Source organism: Epinephelus moara, chromosome 17, assembly GCF_006386435.1.
Source record: "Epinephelus moara isolate mb chromosome 17, YSFRI_EMoa_1.0, whole genome shotgun sequence".
Taxonomy (NCBI): Eukaryota; Metazoa; Chordata; class Actinopteri; order Perciformes; family Serranidae; genus Epinephelus; species Epinephelus moara.
This window is the reverse complement of record NC_065522.1, coordinates 15,846,253-15,870,164: the sequence shown is the minus strand read 5'-3', so window position 1 is coordinate 15,870,164 and position 23,912 is coordinate 15,846,253. Positions and strand designations below refer to the sequence as shown.

The following is a 23,912-nucleotide window of genomic DNA, read 5'->3' as shown; positions in this document are numbered from 1 at the left end:
TCTGAAATATTATTCAAATTAAATAATTTGGGGAAGAAAACATCGCTTGATGTTTAGTCTATGAGGGGGTCACACCTGGACTCTGTGTAAAAGGGGACCAATAGGCCGTGGCCACACTGCATGCATGAGCAGAGCATGACCGCTGCCTCACTCAGCTGATGCGGGCTTGCATGCTTTCAGTGTTCACACATACAGCGTTGTTGCTGCCTGCTGCTATATCTACTGTATTTCCACAATTAAGAGCCAATACTCCACTCATTTATGGAGCCGTGCAAGCCACTGCATTGTCAGCAACACAGTCATGCAAATATTTCAAAATGAAAAGCCTCCTGTTGACAACTGAAAGGATTCTGTCCACATAAACGTTGTCAGAGAGCTTTTATTTTGAAACAGAAACTGGATAGGTTGAGTAAAACAGAATTATTTATATTTCTTCATGTCTATGAGTGATCTAGACATTGAAACTGTAATGAGAGGTGGTATAACGTCACTAAGGACCATTTTCACTGTTCATTCTTGATGGGAACTGCATGCATCACGTGTGAAAAATGGCAAGCCTTCAAATCTCTAGATGTGCCACAGCTGAGCCACACTGCTCACACAGGCAGTGTGGCTGCTCTAACCATGACACAGTCACAAAAAATGACACGCTGTTCATGCATGCAGTGTGGGCCTGGGCTTAATGCGCATTTTCAGGTTCATACTTGTATTCTGGGTTTAAACTAGAACATGTTTACACACGTTAATGGTCATAAACACTTTATTTTCCTCACGCTGTCTGTGCTGGAACACCGGTATTCACCCTCTGTCTGAGACACTTTGTTTTAGCGCTTGTCTGCTCTGATTGGTCAGTGTTTTGTGTCTGTGCTTTCTGCATCTCTGCACCATCACTGCAGTTGGAAATAGACTGTAACGCAGTACAGTGACACTTTCTACCATTAAATTCACTGATAAAAGCTGTGTCCACAACTGGACATGTTCCAGCAAGAATATGATCCAAAATAGAGACAGAATTATTAATTAATTTCCTGACATTAGCATGTAGCTACATGTAGCACTGTAGCTACATGATATAAACCCTTGCGATAGCGTGCCTGTAGCAGATAACCATAAAAAGAAATCACAAGCTGACGTCAGCTGGTTTCAAAAGTAGATCATCGTAAACAGAGTATTCAGGACCGTCTGCCTGAGGTTTCTGCTCACAGGGATCGCTTTTATATACCTCATAATTTGAAATTTAAGCCATATTTAATATGAACATCTGTACAGTGTGACATTATATAAATGACAGAGAATAAAAAGCACAATAGTTCCCATTTAAGTCTATATAACACAAAAAGGTTGGGAACCATTCCAATCAGTGTATATGTTTTTAGCAATAGGATTTGCGTCACACTGTGGACTTACCTGCTTTTTATCAGTTGCAGGGACATGACTGAAGTATTCACAGGCCTGCCAGAACAAGATATTCTCCTCACTGAATTCTTTCTTGAGAAATTCCTGCGGAGACACACATTACCAGAGTTTCGAGATGATCTCAAACTAGTGATCATTTCTTTCTCATCTCTCCAGTGCTGTTGTTTTGGAGACCAGTAGTGAGGAAAGAAATTATTGGGTGTAATGTTGTGAACAAGATTGGTGTAAGTGTAGGCGTAGGAGAGTGTAGGCGCACAGAGCGGCTCTGATCAGTGTTGAGGGAAGGTGAGGAGCGAGGTGGTTCTGGGACGCCAGAACTTGATGTTGAGCCTTCTGAAGGTGTTGTGGGCTAAATTCAAAGACACATCTTTTATGTGGGAGGCAATATAAATGAGGTGCCTGTACTCAGTGAGGTTGGAGAACTGGTTCTGAACTTGAACTTAATTCAAGTCAATATAAATCAAGATTTGTTAAAAAGCTGTTTCAAATGTGTTGTAAATCTGAACTTACTGCGTTTCAAGCCATATAGTGATACAACAAAATATAATAACAACGCGAATAAAAATAAATGCATGAAGGAAGGTTGTCTGTATAAGAATGTATCAGAATGCAGCACTCCAGTCTAATTAGGTTTCCTTTCCTTCTCCAGTTGCATGCTATGAATCAAAACAGCGCTTCAATAAGAAACAGAATTAATAAGCCGAATCAATAAAACCCAAACAACACACAACCCTACTGCAATTCTTAAATCTGAGGCACCGAAACACTTCATATGTCAGCTGTTTTTCACAACACTGTTGGTGAAGTCTGACTGAATTTAATCAACTTTTGAAAACTTTTCTTACCGAGAAGTAGCGCACACCCACTGGATCCTGGAGGAGGCGCTCGAAGCAGCCGGCCCAGCTGGCCACGCGCTGCTCCGGAACCCCTCGGAAACTGCCTGCTCCTGGAAGACTGCCATTACTGTTCAGGCTGCTCTGGCTGCAGCATCCCTGCAACTGGACTCCACTATAGTCTGCAAGATGCAGAGAGCGAAATGAAAAGGTTAGAGGACGCTATGTTAAAGGGTAATTTCAGCTGGAGGGACTGTTAGAGCCACTTTCCTGTTTGCCCTTTCAACCTTCTAAATATTCCTGCATCTTCCCTTTGGACAATTTTACCTTTTTGAGAAGGCAGACTGAGTTAATTTAATCCTTAGGAGGAGAACACAGGTTTCATAAAGACTTTCTTCTAAGACACTACAAGCAAAATGTATCTTGTATGGGCACAGATCTTCAAAAGGACCTCACAAAAGCAGATATGTCAATGATTTTTGGAGATCTATTGAACAAATTAACCATTTAACTGAACACAAAAGGCACCATTAAAAAATTGATTTTAACATTTTAAAGTGAAGTTTAAAATGTTAATATCAATTAACATTAACATTTTAAAGTGAAGTTTACAACTGATACTCTCTTAACTAACTCAAAAAATCCATGAGTGCAATATTGCAGTTTTTCTCCATGTGTTTATTGATTTAAAAACAGTATTTTGTGCAGCTCTAGTGCTGATTTAACTAATGGCAACTACTACACCTAAAACTGTCACTACAGTCTTCAACTATTTCCATTAGTGCACATGTTTTGCCTGGGTCTTGACCTTGGAATTCGCACACTCCACCAAGTCCAAGTTGACCGATTTGTCTGGCATCGTCATATGACACAGATGTTTCTCAATTAAAATAAAAATATACTAATGAGCACCACAGTGGGACTCAATCAGCCAATCAGCATACTGGAACCAATGAGGAGTCATATGAACAATGGCGAGTGCTACAGACCTGGCAACAGATTTGGTCCCTGTTTACTTCCTGTCAGCAACTGCAGCAGGAAATACACTCGGACCCATTTAGAATGTTTATGTTGTCAAGTTTGAAATGATCTATAGACAAGATAAACGCTGCCACCCAGGCTGTTCCGAATCACCTTGTCTCCTCAATATCGCCCGACATCGTGATTTGTTTTGCGTTGCTCCGCTCCACTATGAAAACCTGGCAAACCAGGTATGTTGGCATGACTACACATCAGTGTGGACTCAAAATGAAGTTAGATTCAGGCAGATAAGTTGGTCCCACAGAAATCGGTTAGAGTGGACACAATGTCAGACTGAAGATGAGAACAGAGTAACGCAGGCAATACAAGTTTGGCTTACAGAAATTGCAGGAAAGCAATTTAATAAAAGTTTTGATCCTATTTGAGTTAAGAGAGGGAAGAACTTGTCATAAAATTATCTAGACACAATGTGGAGCCAAAAGGTGCCTTATAACTGCACCGAACATAATTACAAACACACACTGGATCAGACTATAAGCTAAAGGTCAAGGGATAAAAAAGATGAAGGCTAATGGCTCTTTACTGTACCCTTTGCTACACCTCTCACTGCTGAACGCTACACATTAAGTGAATGTCAAAGTTCAAAATATGTTGTGTGGGAAGTGTGGAGCACAAGGCTAACAGATCTGATTGCATCTCGAGAAACAGCAGATGTCAGTCAGTTAGTAAGAGAGGAGCAAAGAGGGGGGGCAGCGGGGAGAGGGAGCAGAATAAAAGGGAGAAGAAAGAGAGGAGACATGGCTGATTAAAGGGACACAAAAAGAGAGGAGAGCGGGTGAGGATCCAGGAGCTGCTGGTCAACTAAAGTGGGGGCTTTGGCCTGCACAGTACCTGCTATCATGGCAGCAGATGGCCACTTTAGTGCTGTGGGCCGAGCAGGCAGGGAGTAAAAACAAAAAAACACAAAAGGATCACAGTGAGATTTGTTACAGATACATAGCTGTTGTCATCCTGCTGAGAGTCAACTGGTTGGCACGGGCAACTGTGTATAAACACAGTGTATATTTGCTGTTGAGAACAGAAATGTTAGCTAGGTCAAGTAAGATACAATGCCGCATCTTGCCAATACGCCTGCACAGGAAGCAGGGTGGATTTACAAATAGGTGTAGTTCAACTGTGGCGAAATAAAAGTAGTGCAAATAGCGCATGATGTCACAATCAGCCTTACAGTGAGGTCTTTCAGATTATTACTAAGGTGGCCTCTACATGACCTTTTCTCTCAGCAGTTAGTCCAACTGAATGAGTTGATGAGTCATTAAAAATACATGGGCTTTGAGTTAAGTATGACAATCTGAGATGCTGTGGGGTTTTCTTTTTTACAATATGAGGCCAAATGGCTGGTTTTCCCTGTGCCGCTGAAAGACCCTGTCTAAAGTTTGCTGACAAGCCATTTGTTTGGACATGGTTTAATGTATTAGGACCGAGGCTGTGGGAGACGTGTTTACCACATTGTGTGCAGCTCACTTAATGAGATGGGCTTTAGAAAGCAAACAGCCGTGCACGTCTGATGCGCATCCACAGTGAAAGGAGCGGAGCTGCAGCCCTCACCGCAGCCTCGGTCAGCCTGTTAGCAAATGTTATTAAAAACTGCTATGAAAAGGGAGGACCAGACAGCGTGTACGCTAGCCCCGACTGTAACCCAAAACACACTCGGCAAACATCCTTTGTTGATGAGGCGTGCTGCCTACAGTGAATACATCATCCTGGCTACGTCTTTTTATTAGAGCATTTTATTGAGCAACTACAAAGTTCTGTTTTGAGGAGAGAGTGGAAAAGGGGAAATAAAAATGCAAGACACTGGAAAAGCTGGGCAAAGCAGTGCAAGCTGGACAAGATCAAACAGTTTCACTGTGTTAGTAAAAAGGGATGATTAAGAAAAAGCCTTTAGATCTTGTTAGCCTTACATAGCAGACATTATTTTCCACATATCAAATAAAATGGTTTAGATTTTTAAATTTTCTGTGAGTTTAAAAAGTAAAGGAATTGTACTCACCACCATCTGAGGAAGCAGCAGACTGAAAGAGAACAAAGAGAGACATGAGTGAGAGGTTGCCCTCATGACCTCCTGTGCTGAGAAAAGAGACTGAAGATAGCAGAGTCTCCTCAGGCATCCCACCAGTCGCTCTGAGGTGTGTGTCTTTGTGGTTTGCGAGTGAGAGTGTGTGTGTGCTACTGGGAAAGGGTTGGATCTCGGGTCCTCACACAAGGCCATTAATTTGTAAGTGGGTGGACCCCAGGCCTCTACCACACACAGCTGTTCACACCTCCACACCAGGACCCACCCTTTATTTTATATTATCCTCACACACACACACACTCACACGGCTCTGAATGTGTGCATTCCTGCTAACTGCAGTCACAAAGATCAGAGCTCATCAAGGCAGAGCTACTTGAGAGGCCATCACTGGCTATAATGGTCCTCTTTTCACTTGCTAATTCAAGGAATGAGTGCTTCATGCATGTGCAAGCGTCCCTGAATAACAGGCAAACAGCACCTCTGGTGAGCATGAAAATTTCACTGTGACAACGTTCCATAATTGGGTGCAATTATAGCCGGGGAAAGACGCTAGATAAACACCACCCGTGTGTGATCTAGTGATGGATCGACAAATATTTACTTGGCAATACTCTCAGCTGAAATCACTGCCTTAGCTAAAACCTGTTAGCATAATGTTGGTTAGGCTAATGAAGAGATTTAAAGCCTAAATTGTGAAGCTGCCGTCGCAAATATAATTAAATGCAGGGGAGGATATGAGAGGCGCATCTTAGGGTTCTGTCCAAGAACACTCGCAAAAATCGGTGCGTTGGAGGATTCATCTGAAAAGGGGAGACTATTTCCAGAAGAGTGTTTTCTGAGCTGCCACTTCAAAGTGTGAATATCCAAGGCTGATAATACCTCTAAACAAGTCTCTTACTGCCAGGCTGGAGCCTTGGTGTGAGCAGTACATACAGTTTGTACTTTAATGAAATTGCATAATACTGGACTGAGAGCTGCAATATTACAAAACAATGAAAATTAACACAAATGATGCACCCTGGTGAGACTGTTTGGTTTCAAATGTAAAACAAGGACACGGTTTCAACAATTCTTGAGAAAAGGGACGAATCATGTCCTATCAAAGAAACCCTTAAGATTATAACTTATCAACACATTAACTTAGTTTCTAGGGTGAAACATTATTTTTTTGAGGATGTATATGTATGAAAAAATATGATTTAGGCTACAAGATAATTCGATCTGCTTTCATTTTTTTTAAACTTTGGATTTGCCCTGTGCCAGGCAAGAACTTAAAACTTTAAACAATTAAAAAATGTGGTAAAAGCCCTTAAAATCTTCAACTTACTGCACGTACTGATATCATCTGCGTAAAAATGTACTGCTACAGTCATCTTTGTTGGCCCTTTAAGATGCATCTCAGACTTTTGTCAACAGATTTCCACAAACATGTAATTTAATCAGGCATAAAAGAGGTTAGCGATATCTCAAGTTCTCCTATCTCACTTCCTGGTTTCCAAAAAGGCAGGTATGCTATTAAAGTACTGATTATCTTTCTATTTTTTGACAAATTCATTAAATAATATTGCTATCTGGTGTGTCTCAACCATAACATGCCAACTCTATAGTCCTTCTCAATTAAAACTTAAAAATAATTCTGGTTTAAACATGAGTATTTTGACTAGCATTAAGAGAACTCTTCGCAACTCTGAAAAATAAAATGGCTGCCCATTACGACTGCTGTGAATTTAATAAATATATAACATTTTGTCAACTTTGTAAGACGTCAACTCTGACATCTACATGTAAGCTATTCAAAAAAGAATTAAATCACTGGGAGGTTGGCCCATTGAAAGGTTTAATAGTCACGACTTTGATCTTTTAAATCATATTTTCCCAAAGTAATTGAAGAGTAATAATAAACCCCCCAAAATGTGAGGTGTCCCAATTCTCAAGAATGAGTGCTTTGTTTTCCTGTCTGATTTTACAGTAGTTTTTCAGCTTGATCACAGCTCAAACTTCTTGAGAACCAGGTCATTCTTCACAGTTTTTGTTGCTGCCACTGGGCGTCTGAAGGCAGGTGACGTAACTGCGGTCATGTGACCTGACGTGACGCTTCGTTCCATTTTGGGAGTGACCACATGTAAAAGCTCTATCAGACACAGACCGCTAAACCACTAATTGTCTGTCAGAGCCTCTTTACAACTGCGCTGCTGCTGAGTCCAACCCCCATATAGTCAACACCCAAAAGCCTCCCCTTCTGTGGTGGCTAGCATGTGTACAGTAATCATGGGCGGGTAGGACGAGGACCAACATGAAGCCGAAACAGAAGAGAGAGAACACCCACTCCATCTGTCTGTCCTTTAGGGTCTAAAAACGGCAAAACCTCAAGCCCTAAATATATAGAGTGTGGTTCAGTTTAAAGAACAAGACAGACATCACACAATGTGACGTAAACGTCGGTTTTGAAGAAACAAAAGGTCTCCAGACATTGAAATTCTGAATTGGAGTATTCAATTCTACTTTTAAAGTTCGATTTTACCTCTTAGGTGACAAATATGATAGATGTGAATTTCTTCAGAACTTCCTTTTATTCACAGACATGTGATACGAGTGGGAGCGTTACAATTAACCATAATGAATGTTCCTCTTTAAAAGCATGCTAGTGTCAGAGGAGAATTATGTTGATGACAAATATGTCATGAGTTGCGTAAGGAGGCTAAAGCGTCTGAATGAACTGGAAATGTTGCAAAATCCTGCTACTAGTATGGCAAATGGCTTTTCTAATGAATTATACTAAAGTTCTTAAATGGAGCAACTAAAAATATTTTAATTGTTGATTCATTTGTTTATTTATTTTTTCAAATAAGGGCTGGGGAATATGTAGAAAATTCGAATATATTATATAATCTTACATCACTTTACTGTAATGTAGCCTTTTAAACCAGGAAAAGACAACACCTACATTATCCAAAATCTAAGACGATATCTAGTCTCACGATATCACGATATAATCAGGGTTTCTACAGCTTAAGGCATGTTAGAAACAAAAAAACTTCTTAAGACCGGTTCATGTTTTTTTTAATGTTTTTGTTACTTAGAGTTAGGGACAATTTTCTTATATCATAAAAAAAAGCTTGGTCATTTGTCATTTGTTGGATGTTGTATAGGAATACCAGTATGTGTTTTGTTTTGTCACGTCATGATCTGCGTGACGTTTATGCAACAGGCAGTCTGTAAATTAAAATAAATAGACGTTACCAATTATTTTGAGATTTTATAATGCCACTACTGAATTAAAAAACACTCATAAAATCCTGCGTCCCAAGTCGTATTTTTAAAACTTTTATATGGTTGATTTAAGACATTTTAATACCTACTAAGGCTTTATTTTTTAAATGTATATTTAAATGCCTTTTCTGACTTTTTAAGGATCAATGGGAACCCTGATTGTGCCGATAAATTGCCCAGTCCCATTTCAAGTAATGATTGTTTGCACTATAATCTGACAAAGTTGTGAAAAATGCATGTCCAAAACCCCCAAACATTCAGTTTACAGTCATATAAAACTGAGAAAAGCAGCAAACCTGCACCTGAGAAGTTGTAAACAACAAATGTTTGACTGTTTGACAAATGACCTAAATGACAAATGCATTATCAAAAGTTAATTTGTAGATCATCTTATCAAGTACTTTTATATAATATGACATAATGACATCACACTTGTAAAAGTTGACCAGGCAGGGCTGGTAAATATACAGAGGGTAATGTGTGCATGTTTGCATATACGAGGCTGCAGGGGTTAGACCACACACATTACTTCCTCGCCCACAAGTTCCCTGCAAAAACGAGGCCGCAGTGATGACCCAGGCACACCATCACCTCCTGTCCACACACTCTCTTCCTCTGTTGACACCTCTGGTGACGAGCCGGTGCACTATGGGTGGCTCTGCCGTACTACAGACCCTCTTTGATCCTTTTCATATAAGGCTGAATTGCAGAGATCCCATTTCCCAGCTGGAAGGGAGGCTGTTATCAACCAAATGGACAAAATCACAATTCAAGTCACAGCGAGTACCCTGGCTCCAAACGGAGCAGGATTTGGCTCTCCGGTTGGAAAACGTACTCCCAGCTTTACTGTGGTACAGCCCCCACGCCGTACAGTCTGGCATCCCGAGACACCACATGCTGAAGGAACGTACATGATCCCACCAAGACAGACTTATGTGTGTGATCTGAAGTGAGCCACCGCGACAAAAACACACTTTCGCAGGTGTTTAACAGTTGAAGGATAAGCCGCAGTCACACAAATGTTAATGTCACCCATTAACACCTCTCGTGGAGTGTATTTCTCATCTTTTAAAAGTGATTTCTTTTATATTTTGGACCTGTTTAGGCATGTTCCTGCCTTGAAAAACTGGGTTGTGATGTACCCTCTTCACCACAGTCGCATTGAAACAGCCTCTTCTAAACTTTTACACAAGTCAAGGCTGATTCTAGCACCCCACAAACAAACAACCACGAGTCCCCACCGCTTCAAACAGCTGTTCTGAGTGGGAAAGAGACGAGCGACAAAGAGGGAGATTAATGAGAAAAGCAGCTGACTGAACAAAAGGAGTCTCCCGGCTTCATACAGAGGAGGAAGAGGAGGCTCGCTCGGCAAACCACAGTTTACTTACAGTGTTGAAGTTCCAGGTCCTCTTGAAGGAAAGTCTCTTTTTGAGACTCATTGTTCCCTCGTCTGCTACACCAGCAGCACACAGACAGATTGTGTGTGTGTGTGTGTGCAAACGCATACCTGAACATTCCCCACCCAAAACTCTGCAAACCATGTCTGTACAAGTCGGAGAGAGAGGAAGAGAGGGAGGGTGAGAGAGGCAGAAATCTGACAAGGTACTGGACAGAAAGAGAGAAGAAGAGGAGAAGGAGGAGGAGGAGGGGAGGGGGGTGAGAAGGAGGAAAGAAAGATTTCCTTACTCCGCAGCTGTTGCCATAGCAACCCGCCCGACAATACATACAGCCGCTGCCACAGTGGCATGAAGGAATCAGATGAATTAACCCCCCCTTTATTCCCCTCACAAAAAAACCCACACACTAGCCATGTCAAAACCACATCGGCCTTCCCCCCTCTTTGTTTCCAGTTGGGGCACTCTCTCTTTACTTGAAAGAGAGAAGAAATACCCAGTCAGTTCAAATTGAAACCAGATGAATTTTGTTTAATCAAAATAAAAGTTTGGTAGCCCACGAGTTGAACTCTGAGCTTCATTATCCGCTGTCACAGAGAACCATTCTTACTCCTCCAACGTTAATCATGTCAATTGGTGTTTTCTGCGAGCAATTTAGCTCATGTACCGGCAAAAGAAAATTGGGTTTTATTCTGGCATCACTCCTCGTCTCTCCGCCGCAGCGCTGTGCCTCCACATTTCTGGCAAATCTCTACAATCAGCACGCTGACTGTTTTCAGACCAACTATTATTCTTGAAGCACTGGTGGCTCGTTCGGAGGTTTTCCCGTGGCACATGAGCTGGCATTCTTTGGGCCTAATTTTGCCGTAAATAATGGATGAGATACAGTGTTTATTAACAGCGTGGTTTTCACGGTAGATTTCTCCTGTTTAATTGGATTTTCTCACGGTCTGTCACTTTGAAAATTGGATGTTTGTCATATGTGCACGGCTGTGTTGATGGTTCGGAGGGGGCAATCACAGATGACACCCCAACTCAGGAAGGGTGTGTGTTCATGTATGTGAACACATGAAAGAGAAAGAGAATAGGCCTCAGTAGGCTTATAGCACACTAGCTTGTACAGTGTGTTCAATGGCACGGAACTGCACATATGTGGATATATAACAACACACAGTGTCAGAAATTAGCAAGGGCCACGGGCCATTTGGCCCACAATTTATCCAAGAATGCCCCCAAAAGCCATGTTCCAGGGGCCAAAATTGCCCCCAAGTTTTCAAAACAACTATATGTATTTATATTTTTAACAGTATTACAATCTGACATTAAAGTATAATTTTACTTTCATTAAATTAATTTACCGTCACGTCTACAACACATTTTCCAGACATAATCAACGAGATTGCACTGATTACGTGAGAACAATCTGACAGAGAAGGGGAGGGGGCTTTGCTGTACCATAAGTATAAATTAACCATTTCTTGGGTGATCTGTGTCTACACAATGACAAATTAATGAAAAATTAAGGTAGAATGAATGTTAAATTTTAAATTAACTTACTTCCAGGATTGCATCTAAGGAATTTATAGTAATTTGGCCTTTTTAACAGTAAAAGTAACTGTAATGTGGTGAAACATTAGTACTGCTATCAGTAGATTAATGGTTAAATCATCACATTTAAACTGGTTGAATTATAGGAAATCTGAGTGATATTTTGCAACCATAACTTTATGTAACCCATTATTTATTTCATTTATAGTGGTTTCTACTGAAGAGTGAAGACACTATCTTAGTTGGTTTTGCTTTTCATGTGCTTATTGTTAGAACATAATTACAATTTTTTGATGGCCCCCAAACATTTTGAAAATGCCCCCATTTTTTAGACCGTGGGGGCCAAAATTGCCCCTAGAATATTTTGTTAATTTCATACCCTGACAACACAACAGTTTCATATGTTGCACATGGCTGTACACACATATAAAGTGTGAAGACTGAAAACAAGAGAGGTTAAGAATGAAGGTCAAATTCGAAATACTTTCCCACCTCTACACACCTGGCCTAGTGCTGCATAAAGTGAGGGTGCTTGTTGAATTGTAGATCTTAGATAGTTAGAAGATTGTTGGCTACAACCTCTCCAATCTACCATGAGTCAGTCCACAATAGCTTAACAAGGGAACTGCATTTTTTCACACAGAGCTAAAAATCAGTCTCAACTAAGGGGCAACCTCTGGAGCTGACAAATGAAGCCAACACTGAGGTGCCAAAAACTGCAGTTCCTCAACCTCCATTTTTAGAGCAGCAGCAGAAACAAACATGTTTACAGCCTGATGCTGTTTTGGCCTTTATAGTTAATTTCCCCACTGGTGTCAACAGCATGGTGGGTGAATCTTCATATAATTCATCTGTTTAAGTGTTACTAAGGCTTAAAGTTAAGCATAATTAAGGGTGTGGCTACTTTGAGTGACAGATGGGTGCTGTTCGTTGACGTCGGCTACAACGGTGACAACGTTGATTAAGTAATGTAACCATGGTATAACCCCAGATTCAAAGAGTATCACCGTAGCTGTTGCTATTTCAGTGTGTTGTCAGTTCATCAAAGTTTGACTGTAACATTTTGGTACCTCTAAAAGTCTTGTGCAGTGTTTGGTTGTACTTAAAAGACCCTCCAAGGAGTCGGACCTTCGTTTTTTTCAGTAAGTACATTTTGTTTTGATGGTTTTAAAGGTTAAATGTGTGAGATATCGGGGGATTAAGAGGCTTCTAGCGGTGACAATTGCAGAGATGCAACCAGCTGAAACTTCTCACAGCTAGAATTCCTTCAGTGTTCATTTTTCGGGAGGTTTTTACCAGGAGCCGAATTATCCACAGAGGTTTCCTCCTCCTCAAAACAAAGTATTTAAACCGGTAAAAACACAGAATAAGCAGTTTCACAACACAAATCAGTGGTTTTCCGATGCTGCTTGCAACAGATGGGCTTCTAACTACAGTGGCCAACACCAAAATGCGAATGGCGCCCTATCTGATGCGAGTGTTTGGTTTCCTGTTCTGGGCTAAGGTAGAAACATGGCGATGAACATGGCGACCTCCACAAACAAGGACCTGCGCCCAATGTAGGTATAAATGGCTCATTCTAAGGGAAGGAAAACACAACAATTAAAAATTTGAGGGTAATTATACACTAAAGAAAATTATATTTTATTCCATTTCTGCCAGTATATCCCCCTAAAACCAACAACACTGGACTTTTAAGCCTGTTTTTCAATAGCAAACATTAGCATTAGCATTAGCAAAGTTAACCATAAACTGTCGATGCACTATGCTAACCAAGCTAGCAGCTAGCATTAGAGTCAGCCCCACCCTCTCGTCCAAATAAGGTCAATTCTGACGGTCAAAATGCCAGACTCGAGGCGTCAAATCGGAAACAGGTGACGTCACATTGGCTACATCCATTATTTTTATACAGCCTACGGTCTGAATGTGGCCTTAGATGATCCAGTGAGTACTTAATGTGATGCATACTGAGGCCTAAATAAAGAGAGAAAAAAAGCTGTGTTCCAGTTTTATTTTACACACCACTTCAAATTGGATTTTTAGTACATATCGCATTCATACAGAAAATGTAGCAAAAATCAATTAACTTTATTTTTGATTGTGCATTTAAGGCACTCCAATGTCCCACAATGCAAGGCACAAAAGACCTAAACAAGCTACTTGCAGCTGGAAAAACTGACAACTAATTGCGAACAGCGTTGATACAGCTCCAGGAACATCTCAGAAATATAAAGTAAGGTATTAAATCTCCGGAGGAAGACCTTGTGTTCTTTTTCCAAATCTGAATTGGCAGTAGCTCTCCAAAGCCGTTGATGTTCATCAGCGCACGTGTTGTATCATTTCCTGTCAGTACAATACGGTACATTCATTTCCACCATTGCACTATTCAGATAATTACATAATGTATACTAACTGCAACACAGAAAGAGAATGTGTATGCTTTCCTGTGCTGATAAAAATCAGTCATGCAGTAATTAGAAGCTATTCTTAGTGCTGAGATGAGTCATCCGCAACTGTGGTCCCAAAATCACAGGACACAGAACAGCCTGCAGGTATATTTTGCCCTTTGACCTCCCTGAGGCGGAGTGTTCACTGCAACCAGGTGAGCATGTCTATAAGCACATAACAACAGTAAAGCATGTTGGAACTCTTCCATCCAAAAGGCCTCCAGGAAAAGCATGTCTTGCTTCAGTGTTGCTCGCCGAAAACTCTACTGCTGCAAAGAAAATCGGTTTTCACGTGAGCTCTGAACCCCCACTCCAATTAATCAATTTGTGAAACCTTTCCAGACAGGCTTTAGAGCGACAACGAGCGCTGCTTGTCAGAAGACCTTACTAATTGCATGTCAACTTCTCCACCAGGCAATCTTTAGAGAAGACGGAAAATAATCTGGGCCTGCTATCTGTGGCAGACGACAAACTATTCCCTGACAATAACATCAAGAAAGAGCCTCGCATGGAGGGAACTTCCTTTTGAGGGAGAGTGGGGCGAGGGTGCGGCGACTGATAAGATGGAAGAGACATTTCTTTCCCAACCAAGCGAGTGTGTGGGGGAGAGAGAGGGACTGACTTAGAGAATTTTGAAACTCCTCTGACAATATCTGAGTGAAGACAGTGCAGACAGACAAGCTGGTGTTTGATTTTAGGAGGTTAAGGAGGATCCAGTGTTTTTATTGTGGGAAATCTTGTTTGTCACAACAAATCCGCCAGACGCTCTATCACATTAGCAAGGATCTGATGAGGTCAGCATGCCTGTGTGATGCTAGGGGGGCAGGAATGGTAAACAACGTGAACACAATTAGTGTCCCCTTAGATTTCCTATCTGCATTATATCCATAGTTCAAGGGCTGTGAAAGTCTATATCGAGTTCCTTCAGACAACAACATATTTTCATGGCATATCTTATAATATGTGGCTTACGGTCATGCTCCGTTGAGAAATCCTATTTTTGTCATGAGAGCCTCAGAAATGATGCCAGGGGGCGAATTTAACTTCACTTATGATCTAATTTAGTTTCACATGTTCTGGGAAATAATTTGATTTTTGTTTTTACTGGAAAGAAGGTGACAGCAGGAGACGTGACGTGGGCATTTGGGGTTTCATTTTTAGACAAAGGGTAATGAAGTTATTGCAAAACAAAACATTTAAAAAATGTGTCTCATAGTGTATCCAACTTCAGATTCAAAACCTGCATTTAACCAAGCAATGCTTCAGCAAAGGGATTATGTCCTCCAAATTTTGGCTAAATCTGTATGTGTTATCTTACAAACAAAGATACAGGGGTGAAAAGACACATCCTTCAGCTCTGCGGGTGAAGGTTATTATCTCACCCAGCTAGCATTGTAAACAGATGAGTATTCACTTGATTGTAAGAAAAGATTACACATTTAAGGCTCAGATTCACAAGAAAACCTTGTAAAATCTTGTCATGTTATCTATGCAAACAGAGGAGACTGTCTCAGGGCTCGAGTGGGAAGCCAACATTTCTGATTCAATCATGTTGATCTCTGAAGAGTTTAATCTAATAAAACAGGGAGCTACGATTAAACAAATAAACAAAGATCTTCAATCAAACCATACAATGATGTTGGCCCTCGGCCCCGAGCCCCGAGAGTCCAGACTTGTGCCGAGGCGTCTCTTAAGTGTAATCCCCTAAAATAACAAGTGGGTTGTTCTCAATGTCTTTAAAGACACGAGTGATTTGCATGCAAACAGAGGCCATCGCCACAATGCGTTTCATCTCTTAATCCCTCCAATCGGCAGTAATCTACTGCCTGTTCCCCAACTCTAACCAGTTAGCCACAGCAGATGGGCACGGCTCTGCTCCAGCCTGGATTAAAGTGGCATTACTATGATTTGTGCAGTGCTGCCGGTGTGCGTGTGTGTGCTCGCCACTTGTTGCTGATAAAAAGCCTGACAGGGAGTACTAGCATTCCTCTGGATGGAGATGTTTACCTTTTTTCCCTCCGCTGCCCTACTTCTCGCGGGGTCAGGAACGTGACGCTTTAACCAATATCAGGATTTGTCTTTCCCAACTTGTGACGACAATGTGAATTCTGATCTTAGCCAGTGTCTCTGCCTGAACCTGCGCAGCTCATGGCATCAGAATCACTACCTGTAGCTTAACTGTGAAGCCTAAAGGTATGCATTAAAATACGACGTTAATTCCCTCTGTTGTGTTGAAGTAACAGAAAAGAATGCTAGGTTAGAGGAAATGCTATCAGTAACAAATAAATTACATTTCATTTACAAGGCACAGCTAAACAAAAATAGAATAACTTCAGAGAGGGAAACTAGACCCAGCCACCACGACCCCTCCCATCTCAATTTATTATCATAGAGAAAGGGCTGCGCTCACAAGAGCCTGGAGGGCCTGAGGTGGCTAAACCACATAAGATACCACCACACCCTATTACCGCTCTCTTTCTCTTCCATAAAAAACACCAGAAATGGACTTTCCAACCTGAAACCAGACACTTGTAATTAGCCCTGTGAGGTTTTTACGCCAAAGCAACTCGCACGAAAGCTCAGTGTACAGTATTTCAAGTAGTCTGGGTGCTTGGGTACATTTGTTGTGTGATGATAAGGCCAGGATATGGATGACTATCTGCCTCCTGCTAGTGTACAAGGCTATTTGTTGCCACTGACAAGGAACTGGCATAACTGTACACTTCCTGTTTAGGTCCCACTGACCTCACACCCCACTACTAATCCTTTTGCTCATGCACACAACCTGAGCTGGGTGAGTGAGACTGGGAGAGCAGGGAAGGCAAGTTTGGATTAAGTTGATCCCTTTAGGCTAAGGGCTATAGGATGGCATTTTATCTCTTAGGTACTTGGCATGGCGACAAGTCACATTGTCTACACACAACACATATCTTAAAGACACTTATTTGTCTTTATCATATGTATTAACTGGTCACCTTTTACTTAAACATGTATTTCATAACATGACGGTCATTCATCACTGCATCGAGCTAGTTAATGTTAGCTGTTAGCAGCCAGTGATCGGAGCTAACACCTTATGGAGGTTGGATTGAGTTATATTATGATACAGTCAAGTTCTATTATGTGTCAGCTATTGATTAAACTGATATTATAAACATGGTTATCAGTTTCAGCCCAGAATTTCACAATGGGTGCATCTCAGGAAACCTTTTTATCTTTCGCTGTTAGAAATACCATGACACATGGTGAAGGTCAAGACATGAACAATGTGCAGTGTTCTCTTCAACCTAAAGCACTGAGGTCATGCAATACCAAAGCTATATAAACAGATATATCATATTCCTCAATGTTGACCACAGGCTGGAGATGTTATAGAAATAGTTCACAAGGGAAAGTTAGTGTTTAGACTGCCAGAGCGGAGTGCGCCAAGCCAATCCCTCACAATCACAGGGAGAGTAACTTGGCCGCCCCAACAATCCGTGTTTATGACTTCCACGGTGCGGAGTAGACAAGGCTTTGGCCTGGTTCTGCAGCATCTTGCGCCAACACAAGGTCAAAACGATACCCACTACTACATTCACTTTCCGAGCCTCCCTGCAAGCCTCTCTGGTTCAAACAAGGCGAGCTGTCTTGCTCAATGTCTCTAAGACGCGAAGCAAAACGCGCCCTGGCGTCGTCTGAGCTACAGGTGTGAGGTAAAGAGTTGAGCATGACGAGCGGCCCACTGTATCCCAGACATGTCTAAACTGTTACCAGGGAGGTGATAAAAGACTTTGGCACTTCTAAAGCCGTTCCTTGTTGACTAACCTCCACACCCTTGGCAGTAGATTCTCTTTCAGTGAAGCAGAGAAATTTAATAATAGTACGACTGAGGAAGGTAAACAGTGTGTGGGGAATGAATCACCTCCAGAAGTTGTGTATCACATCCACAGACGTCCTGGTTCATACACTCTTTCCTATAGCCAATCAACACAGGATGATGAAAAGCTGTGTGGTTAACTAAAAAAATACATCATAATCCTGAATGTCGATAGATGATGTCATAGCGTTGGTGTGACAACAGCCAAGAGCGGAGCTGCAGTGCGTCTCCGTCCAGGGATGGCGAGGCAGCGGGTATTTTCCGTGGTCACAGTTTGGTCAAACAGCGAACTCAGCAACCACAGCCACATCTGGTCATCTGGTTATTGGCTGTTGCATATTCATACTCGGAGCAGCTGGACAGTTAAACAACTTCTACTCAAGTTTTGTTGTGTTAATATACAGTTTTTCCAGTCGGTGGGTTTGGAGGGAGAAGCCTGTGTGATTGCAATAAAACCCTCTTGCGGGAGGAGAGAGGAAGAGGAGGAATCATAGTGGAGACATTCGGAAAATGTCAGGCTGTTTAGTCTTTGCATCCTATAATGCTAGCCTAAGGACACATTTCGTGAGCGCAACTGTCCACCCACACTCAAGAGCTGGCCATGTGATGTCAGCCAGATAAAAGTGCGTCGTGTTCTCCTGCCTCTACTGCTAATCCCCTGGAAAGCACTATTCCTGCTCATCTTCTCAAATTATAGCACTCACATCAAAAAATGGAGGAAAGAATTTATATAATGAAGTGTGGCAACTCATTTTAGCAGCTATTACAATATCAATAATAACCATAATTCAGCTTGTCAGTGAATATAGGTTGGTTGCTTGGATATACTGTACAGATGTTTCTTTAAAACGTACTGTATTGGCAGCAAAGATCATGCAGTAGTCATGCAGCACCAAAAAAAAAGATGTCTTTTTGAAATAAGTGAAAAAGAGGGCTGGTGAATCAGAGCGGGGACATGCCTGCACAAATGCAAAAAGGGCAAAGCAAAACCACAGGCAACCATTTCAAGTTCAAACTAAACTGCAGCTATTACATGATTACAAAATACTATGTGGAAGAACATTCACTGAGCATTTACTGACAACAACCTCAGATTTCTGTTTTAGTCACACTGAATCTAACTTCTCCCAATGCCACCAACTGATCGCAAAAAGAGCCACCTATCAGGGCGAGCGCAACACAGCGCACTTCATTCAAAGGCCCATAAGCGACCCTTGAAGTGCAGTTTATGAGAATAATCTTGAGTGACTTCACAGAACCCTTTTTAGTATAACGTCTAATTTAAAGTCAGCGTGCATCCTGATATAGACGCTAGACCGCATTTTGCTGTATAGAGCAGCGCAGTGTGTGTCATACAGCACATGAGAGTTCAGCTGGCACTGGTCAAAACATTCCTCTGACAGACCACACAAACTAACCACTGTATGCCGCTCAAAGGCTACAACAGGAGCTACAAAGAGCCCAAAGACGAAGAAGTAACGGCAGCGGGGAAGATGAGGCTGGCACTGACCAAACAGGAGAGAAGTGAAGACAGACGAAATAATGAAGACTTACGGAGTTGAGAGTCAAAGTTTGCTCCATGTATAGCGCTGTGTGCGTGCGTTTGGCTCGTCCTCAGCGCTGCTCCACACGCCTGGTGTGTGTAAACCAGTCCATCCGCTGGAGCTCCGCGGCGCGTGTGCGAGTCAGTGTTTGCAGTGCAGAGAGACAGAGCTCAACGGGGGAGGAGAGAGCGTGCAGGAGAGCCGAAAATCCTGACAGCTACTGGGAGTTCAAAAGCTCCCTCTCTCTTCCTCTGCTGCCGGTTCCTCTCTCTCCCTGCCTCTCCCTCCCTCCCTCTCTCCCTCTGCTGTAAATTCCTCCTCTTTCCCTCTCTGTGTCTTCATGCCCTCTCTTGGTTTCTGCTACGCCCACAAGATAGATATATTACCCGCAGGCGTGCAAACAGAGCTACTAATGTCTCCATACCTAAAACGAGAAAAGAAACTTCACGGTCACAGAGCATGAGAGGTGCCCCAAATTTCCCAGCAGGCACCTACAGTGCGCCTGAATAACACAATGTGCTTCAACTAACTCGAATTAACAGATGTTTTCACACACAGCAACACTTCAAAAGAGAGTCGGTGTGAACACGTGCACAGCTGCCTGCTAATTGTGTCACCTCTGCAAAGTTGAACACACTGTCATCTGCAGAATGTCTCTGGCGCAAGGCATCTGTTTGGCGCTGGGAACAAGGAGTCCGTGATGAGGAAGAAATAGGCTCGTAGTGGTGGAGTGGTGCGGTGGGATGTGGGAGCATTTGCATCAGGGATCTGCGTGGAAATAAGACAAAACGGCACATTCTTCGACATGCCCAAGCATAAGGGGATGTGACAACAAAGGCTCAGCGTGCATCAAAACAGCCTTCATCACAAGACACAGGGAAAACGAATCAGCATAAACACAGAAATGTACGACAGTTTCCCCCTCTACTGAAGCAGAGAAACACAAACTGAAACGCATCAAAGAAGCATGAGATTACATATGTGCTGCTCTGCCTCTGTGCGTGGGATTGCAAAGGCTACATGTCACAGCCGTTGTAATGTGGAGAAAAATTTTAAATAACAAGCTCATTCCCATGTTAGCCACTGTGGCGCACAGCGCCGGCCATGGAAAAAGCAACACGGCCACACGCATCCAAATTGTCCTGGGCGAGTCCACAACATGCAGCGAGGCCATGTACAGGGGTTATCCGCAGGGGTCTGCCCTGAGCACTGATGGTGAACTCCAAAATAGTCTCACGGTGTCCTTGTGAGTCCAGATGCATGCACTGACTGAGAGCTTATCACGTATTTTTGCTGAACTTGCCATGAGAACAGTCCCACAGAACATCCTCAATAATATACAAGCTAGAGAGTGCTGCAAAAACCAAACACTTCAACATCTCGAGTCTGTACCCACACTAGTAGCGCTGAATAGAAGCACGGAGTCATTTCAGGTCAACAGCTTAGTGTAGTTCATAGGCTTGATAGGTTGCTGGTGCTCCCTCTGATGTACAACACAGCCTTCAAAAGAAAAAAGTTCTCGGGCTTCACTTTCTGGCCCGTCTCTCCCGTCTGATGTACAGACACTTTGCAGAGAAGTTCTTGCTAAAGTAAAACCGACAACTCTCGCATGCATTTGCTAATGCTGTTGGATGGGCTTTGGTTCACTGTGGCAGGGGCTTTTAGAAGTGCACCATCTGATCCCTCACCATGAACCCAGGGTGAAGCTCAGCCCTTGAAACAAGAGCCCAGGGGCAAGTGCTAGGTGAGGATCTAATTGCCTTTGATAACCATAAAACATTCCCTGTGGCGTCATTACCTGGAGCGTATAAACCTACCATGACTTAAAGCCGCAGGGGGTAAATTACTGTTCTTGATTAGATGCGCTCTGAATACCTACATGAGCCGGATGCACCGTGAGAGCTGATTTTCTGATTTCTTGCATGTTATCTGGCAGGAAGTGGAGTGATATTATCTGCAGATATTACCTAATCGTCCTCCGGTATTGCAGCAGGAATGCCATAGATATGTTTGAGGCACTTTAGGAACAGTGTTGCCGTTAGATAGTTACATAGTGTCCACCGGGAAGCAGAGGCAAGTTTTTGTTTCAACAGTAAAATATCCTGTTTGTCTTATGGGGAAATTGAACGTCTACCTCTTTTCATTCCTTCAACTGCTGCAGTCGATATGGCTCTGTGCAAAACAAACAGCAGATACCTCTGTTTGCACAGCAGTGACTATGTTCAATTGTTTGAATTGAAATGGATTCCTACTAGTGTTTTAAAAACTAATGTTTCCATTGAGACAGACGATTAATCATTATTCTGTTTGTCATCAACAGGTGTTATGACACATAAGACCCCTTGCATAATGTAACCAAGGAAACATGGGGATATACCATAGACTGTATAAAAATAATGAATGTAGCCACCATGATGTCACCCACTGGTTTGTGGATTCCTGTTTTGAAGCCTCTAGTCTGGCATTTTGGCCGTCACCGTCTTGTTTTTTTTGGGGGAAGGGAAGTTTTGCCAGAAGTGACCAAATTGGGATGACAGGAAAGAGCTGTGGAGGCGCAAGGGGTAGATATGACTCATCGACTGTGGTGAAACCTCTTAGACGCTGGCTGCTAGCTTGGTTTACACGGTGCATTTACAGTCTATATTTAAAACCGTATTCTTATGATTTCGTGTGACAAACAAATTGACTGATAACTGTGATAATACTAATGTTCGCTAGCACAAAACAGGCTTAAATCTGTTAAACAGAATGTGCTTACTGGAAAAACTGAACAACCCACTCCTTAGAGGGTCTTTAAAGTGCAACCAAACGCTAAACAAGACTTTTATAGCAACCCAGAATATTAAATTTAAACTTTCATGAACTAAAAACAAACTGAAACAGATACGGCTACACCTATTCTGTGAATCTGGGGTAACAGCATAGTTGCGTTGTCTAATCAAAGTTGTTGCCATGTTACCTGCACCAAGAACCACTGGTGCAGCTTGCAAATTTACGAAACCACTTGACAATGAGGAGTTTGAATTAGCCAGTTCTACACAATATATGCCCAACAATGAAAGATTTACTCTCTCAGTACTCAGTAATTCCAGCATCCCCAATCCAAGTCTTGTTTAACTATAATTATACACACAGCTATTCTATTCTATTTTCCAAAATACATAAATGCTGCACTCATCAGCCTACTTCAGCTGTTTTCAGTTAGTCTTTCAGTCATTAACTCAACAGCCAACATGTCAGAGCTTGATAGGGTACAAAAATCCTGTTCCCTATGATGCTCATGCACATGAGAAGCCAGAGTTTTTTTTACATCAATATCAATGACACTTATTATACCAGCCTGAGCTTGCCTCTCCCTCTGTGTGTGTGAAGTCCAGGTAGTATTGCATGTGCACAAAACATAACGTTACAAAGAAACTGAAGGTGTAAAACAGACATCGCATCACAATACTACAAGTGTGAAAGTATATCGTGAAAAATATTTCAACGTGGTAGGTGTAAAATAGAAACAACAGCCTGAAGCTTCTCAGTTCTTTACATTTTAAATTTTGTTTAAGTGTAAAGAACTGAGAAGAACTGAGAACTTATAAGTAATCTTGATAGATGCAACCTGATTTGTAACTGCCGGGGATCCATACTCATAGTAACTAACCAACAGAAAAACATGATGAGGGGATCTCTGCGCATTAGCCAACTTGGAGCACAGAAAAGAAACTAAAATACATGATTTACAACTTGTTTAAAAGTTTGTAGCTTCACTGCCAAGAATAAGTGAGAACTAACTAACCCAAACAAGTTTCCTGCAGTTTGAACATACAGTGAGGATAAGGGGGGAGAACCATTACGTTAATCAACAATGCAAGAAGGCATAAAAGTTGTGCTATGCATCTGTCATAACCTTTTACAGCCATCTTTAATCCTGTGGCTGTATATCTGGGGCAGACCTGCTCAGTACCTGGTGCTTTTCAAACAACAGCACTGTTTAGTGTGTGTAGGGACAATCCTGACTGAGGAGATCTGTGGTGTGCCTCTTTGAGTACAATGTGTGGTCTGCGGGTGTGTCTGTGTGCGGCTGTGACTAATGTGTAAATATACAATATAGTGTGCCACTTTCTGGTTTGTTTTTGTGTCTGATCGTGTGCTCTCAGAGCAATTATGAGATGTAGGACCAGTGTGCGTGTGTTTTTGTGAATATGAATTAGCATGCATGAGTAATGCACGCATGCATGCAGAGACCATTGGACAGAGAGAGAGTTCCCCAGCAACATTAATATGAGAAAATGTGGCCACGATATTCAGTCGTGCAGCAGTGCTCATTAGCAAGGCCAAACAAACAGGACCACGCCTCTGGCCCACACAAAGACCACTTTGTGAGCCACCCCGTGCCACAAGTGCAGCAGCAAACGCAGAGTTCAAGGCGACGGAAATGAAAGGTTAAAAAAGAGCTGAGAGTGGAGCAGAATGAGAAAGGGGGATGGTTCAGCTGAATGTCCACATTAGTGCAGCAGACCATTAAAAACCACTGATGGTTTTGTATTTTCAA

The 23,912-nt window shown here is 42.1% G+C and overlaps 1 protein-coding gene across 5 annotated transcripts in view; it reads right to left on the bottom strand.

The window, feature by feature from the left end:
- Positions 1 to 23,912, bottom strand: part of rgs12a (regulator of G protein signaling 12a) — a 48,263-nt gene that overhangs the window by 17,526 nt on the left and 6,825 nt on the right. For 2 of the 5 annotated variants that reach the window (XM_050067293.1, XM_050067292.1), the window contains exons 4-6: positions 5,284 to 5,305; positions 2,262 to 2,431; positions 1,408 to 1,500 (exon numbers count right to left, since the gene is read on the bottom strand). In XM_050067293.1, coding sequence (XP_049923250.1) covers positions 1,408 to 1,500; positions 2,262 to 2,431; positions 5,284 to 5,305 — 285 coding nt within the window. Of the gene's footprint in view, positions 1 to 1,407; positions 1,501 to 2,261; positions 2,432 to 5,283; positions 5,306 to 9,965; positions 10,091 to 19,379; positions 19,738 to 19,986; positions 20,138 to 23,912 lie in introns of those variants that run through there. The other 3 variants (XM_050067294.1, XM_050067296.1, XM_050067295.1) reach the window with 3 other exon arrangements.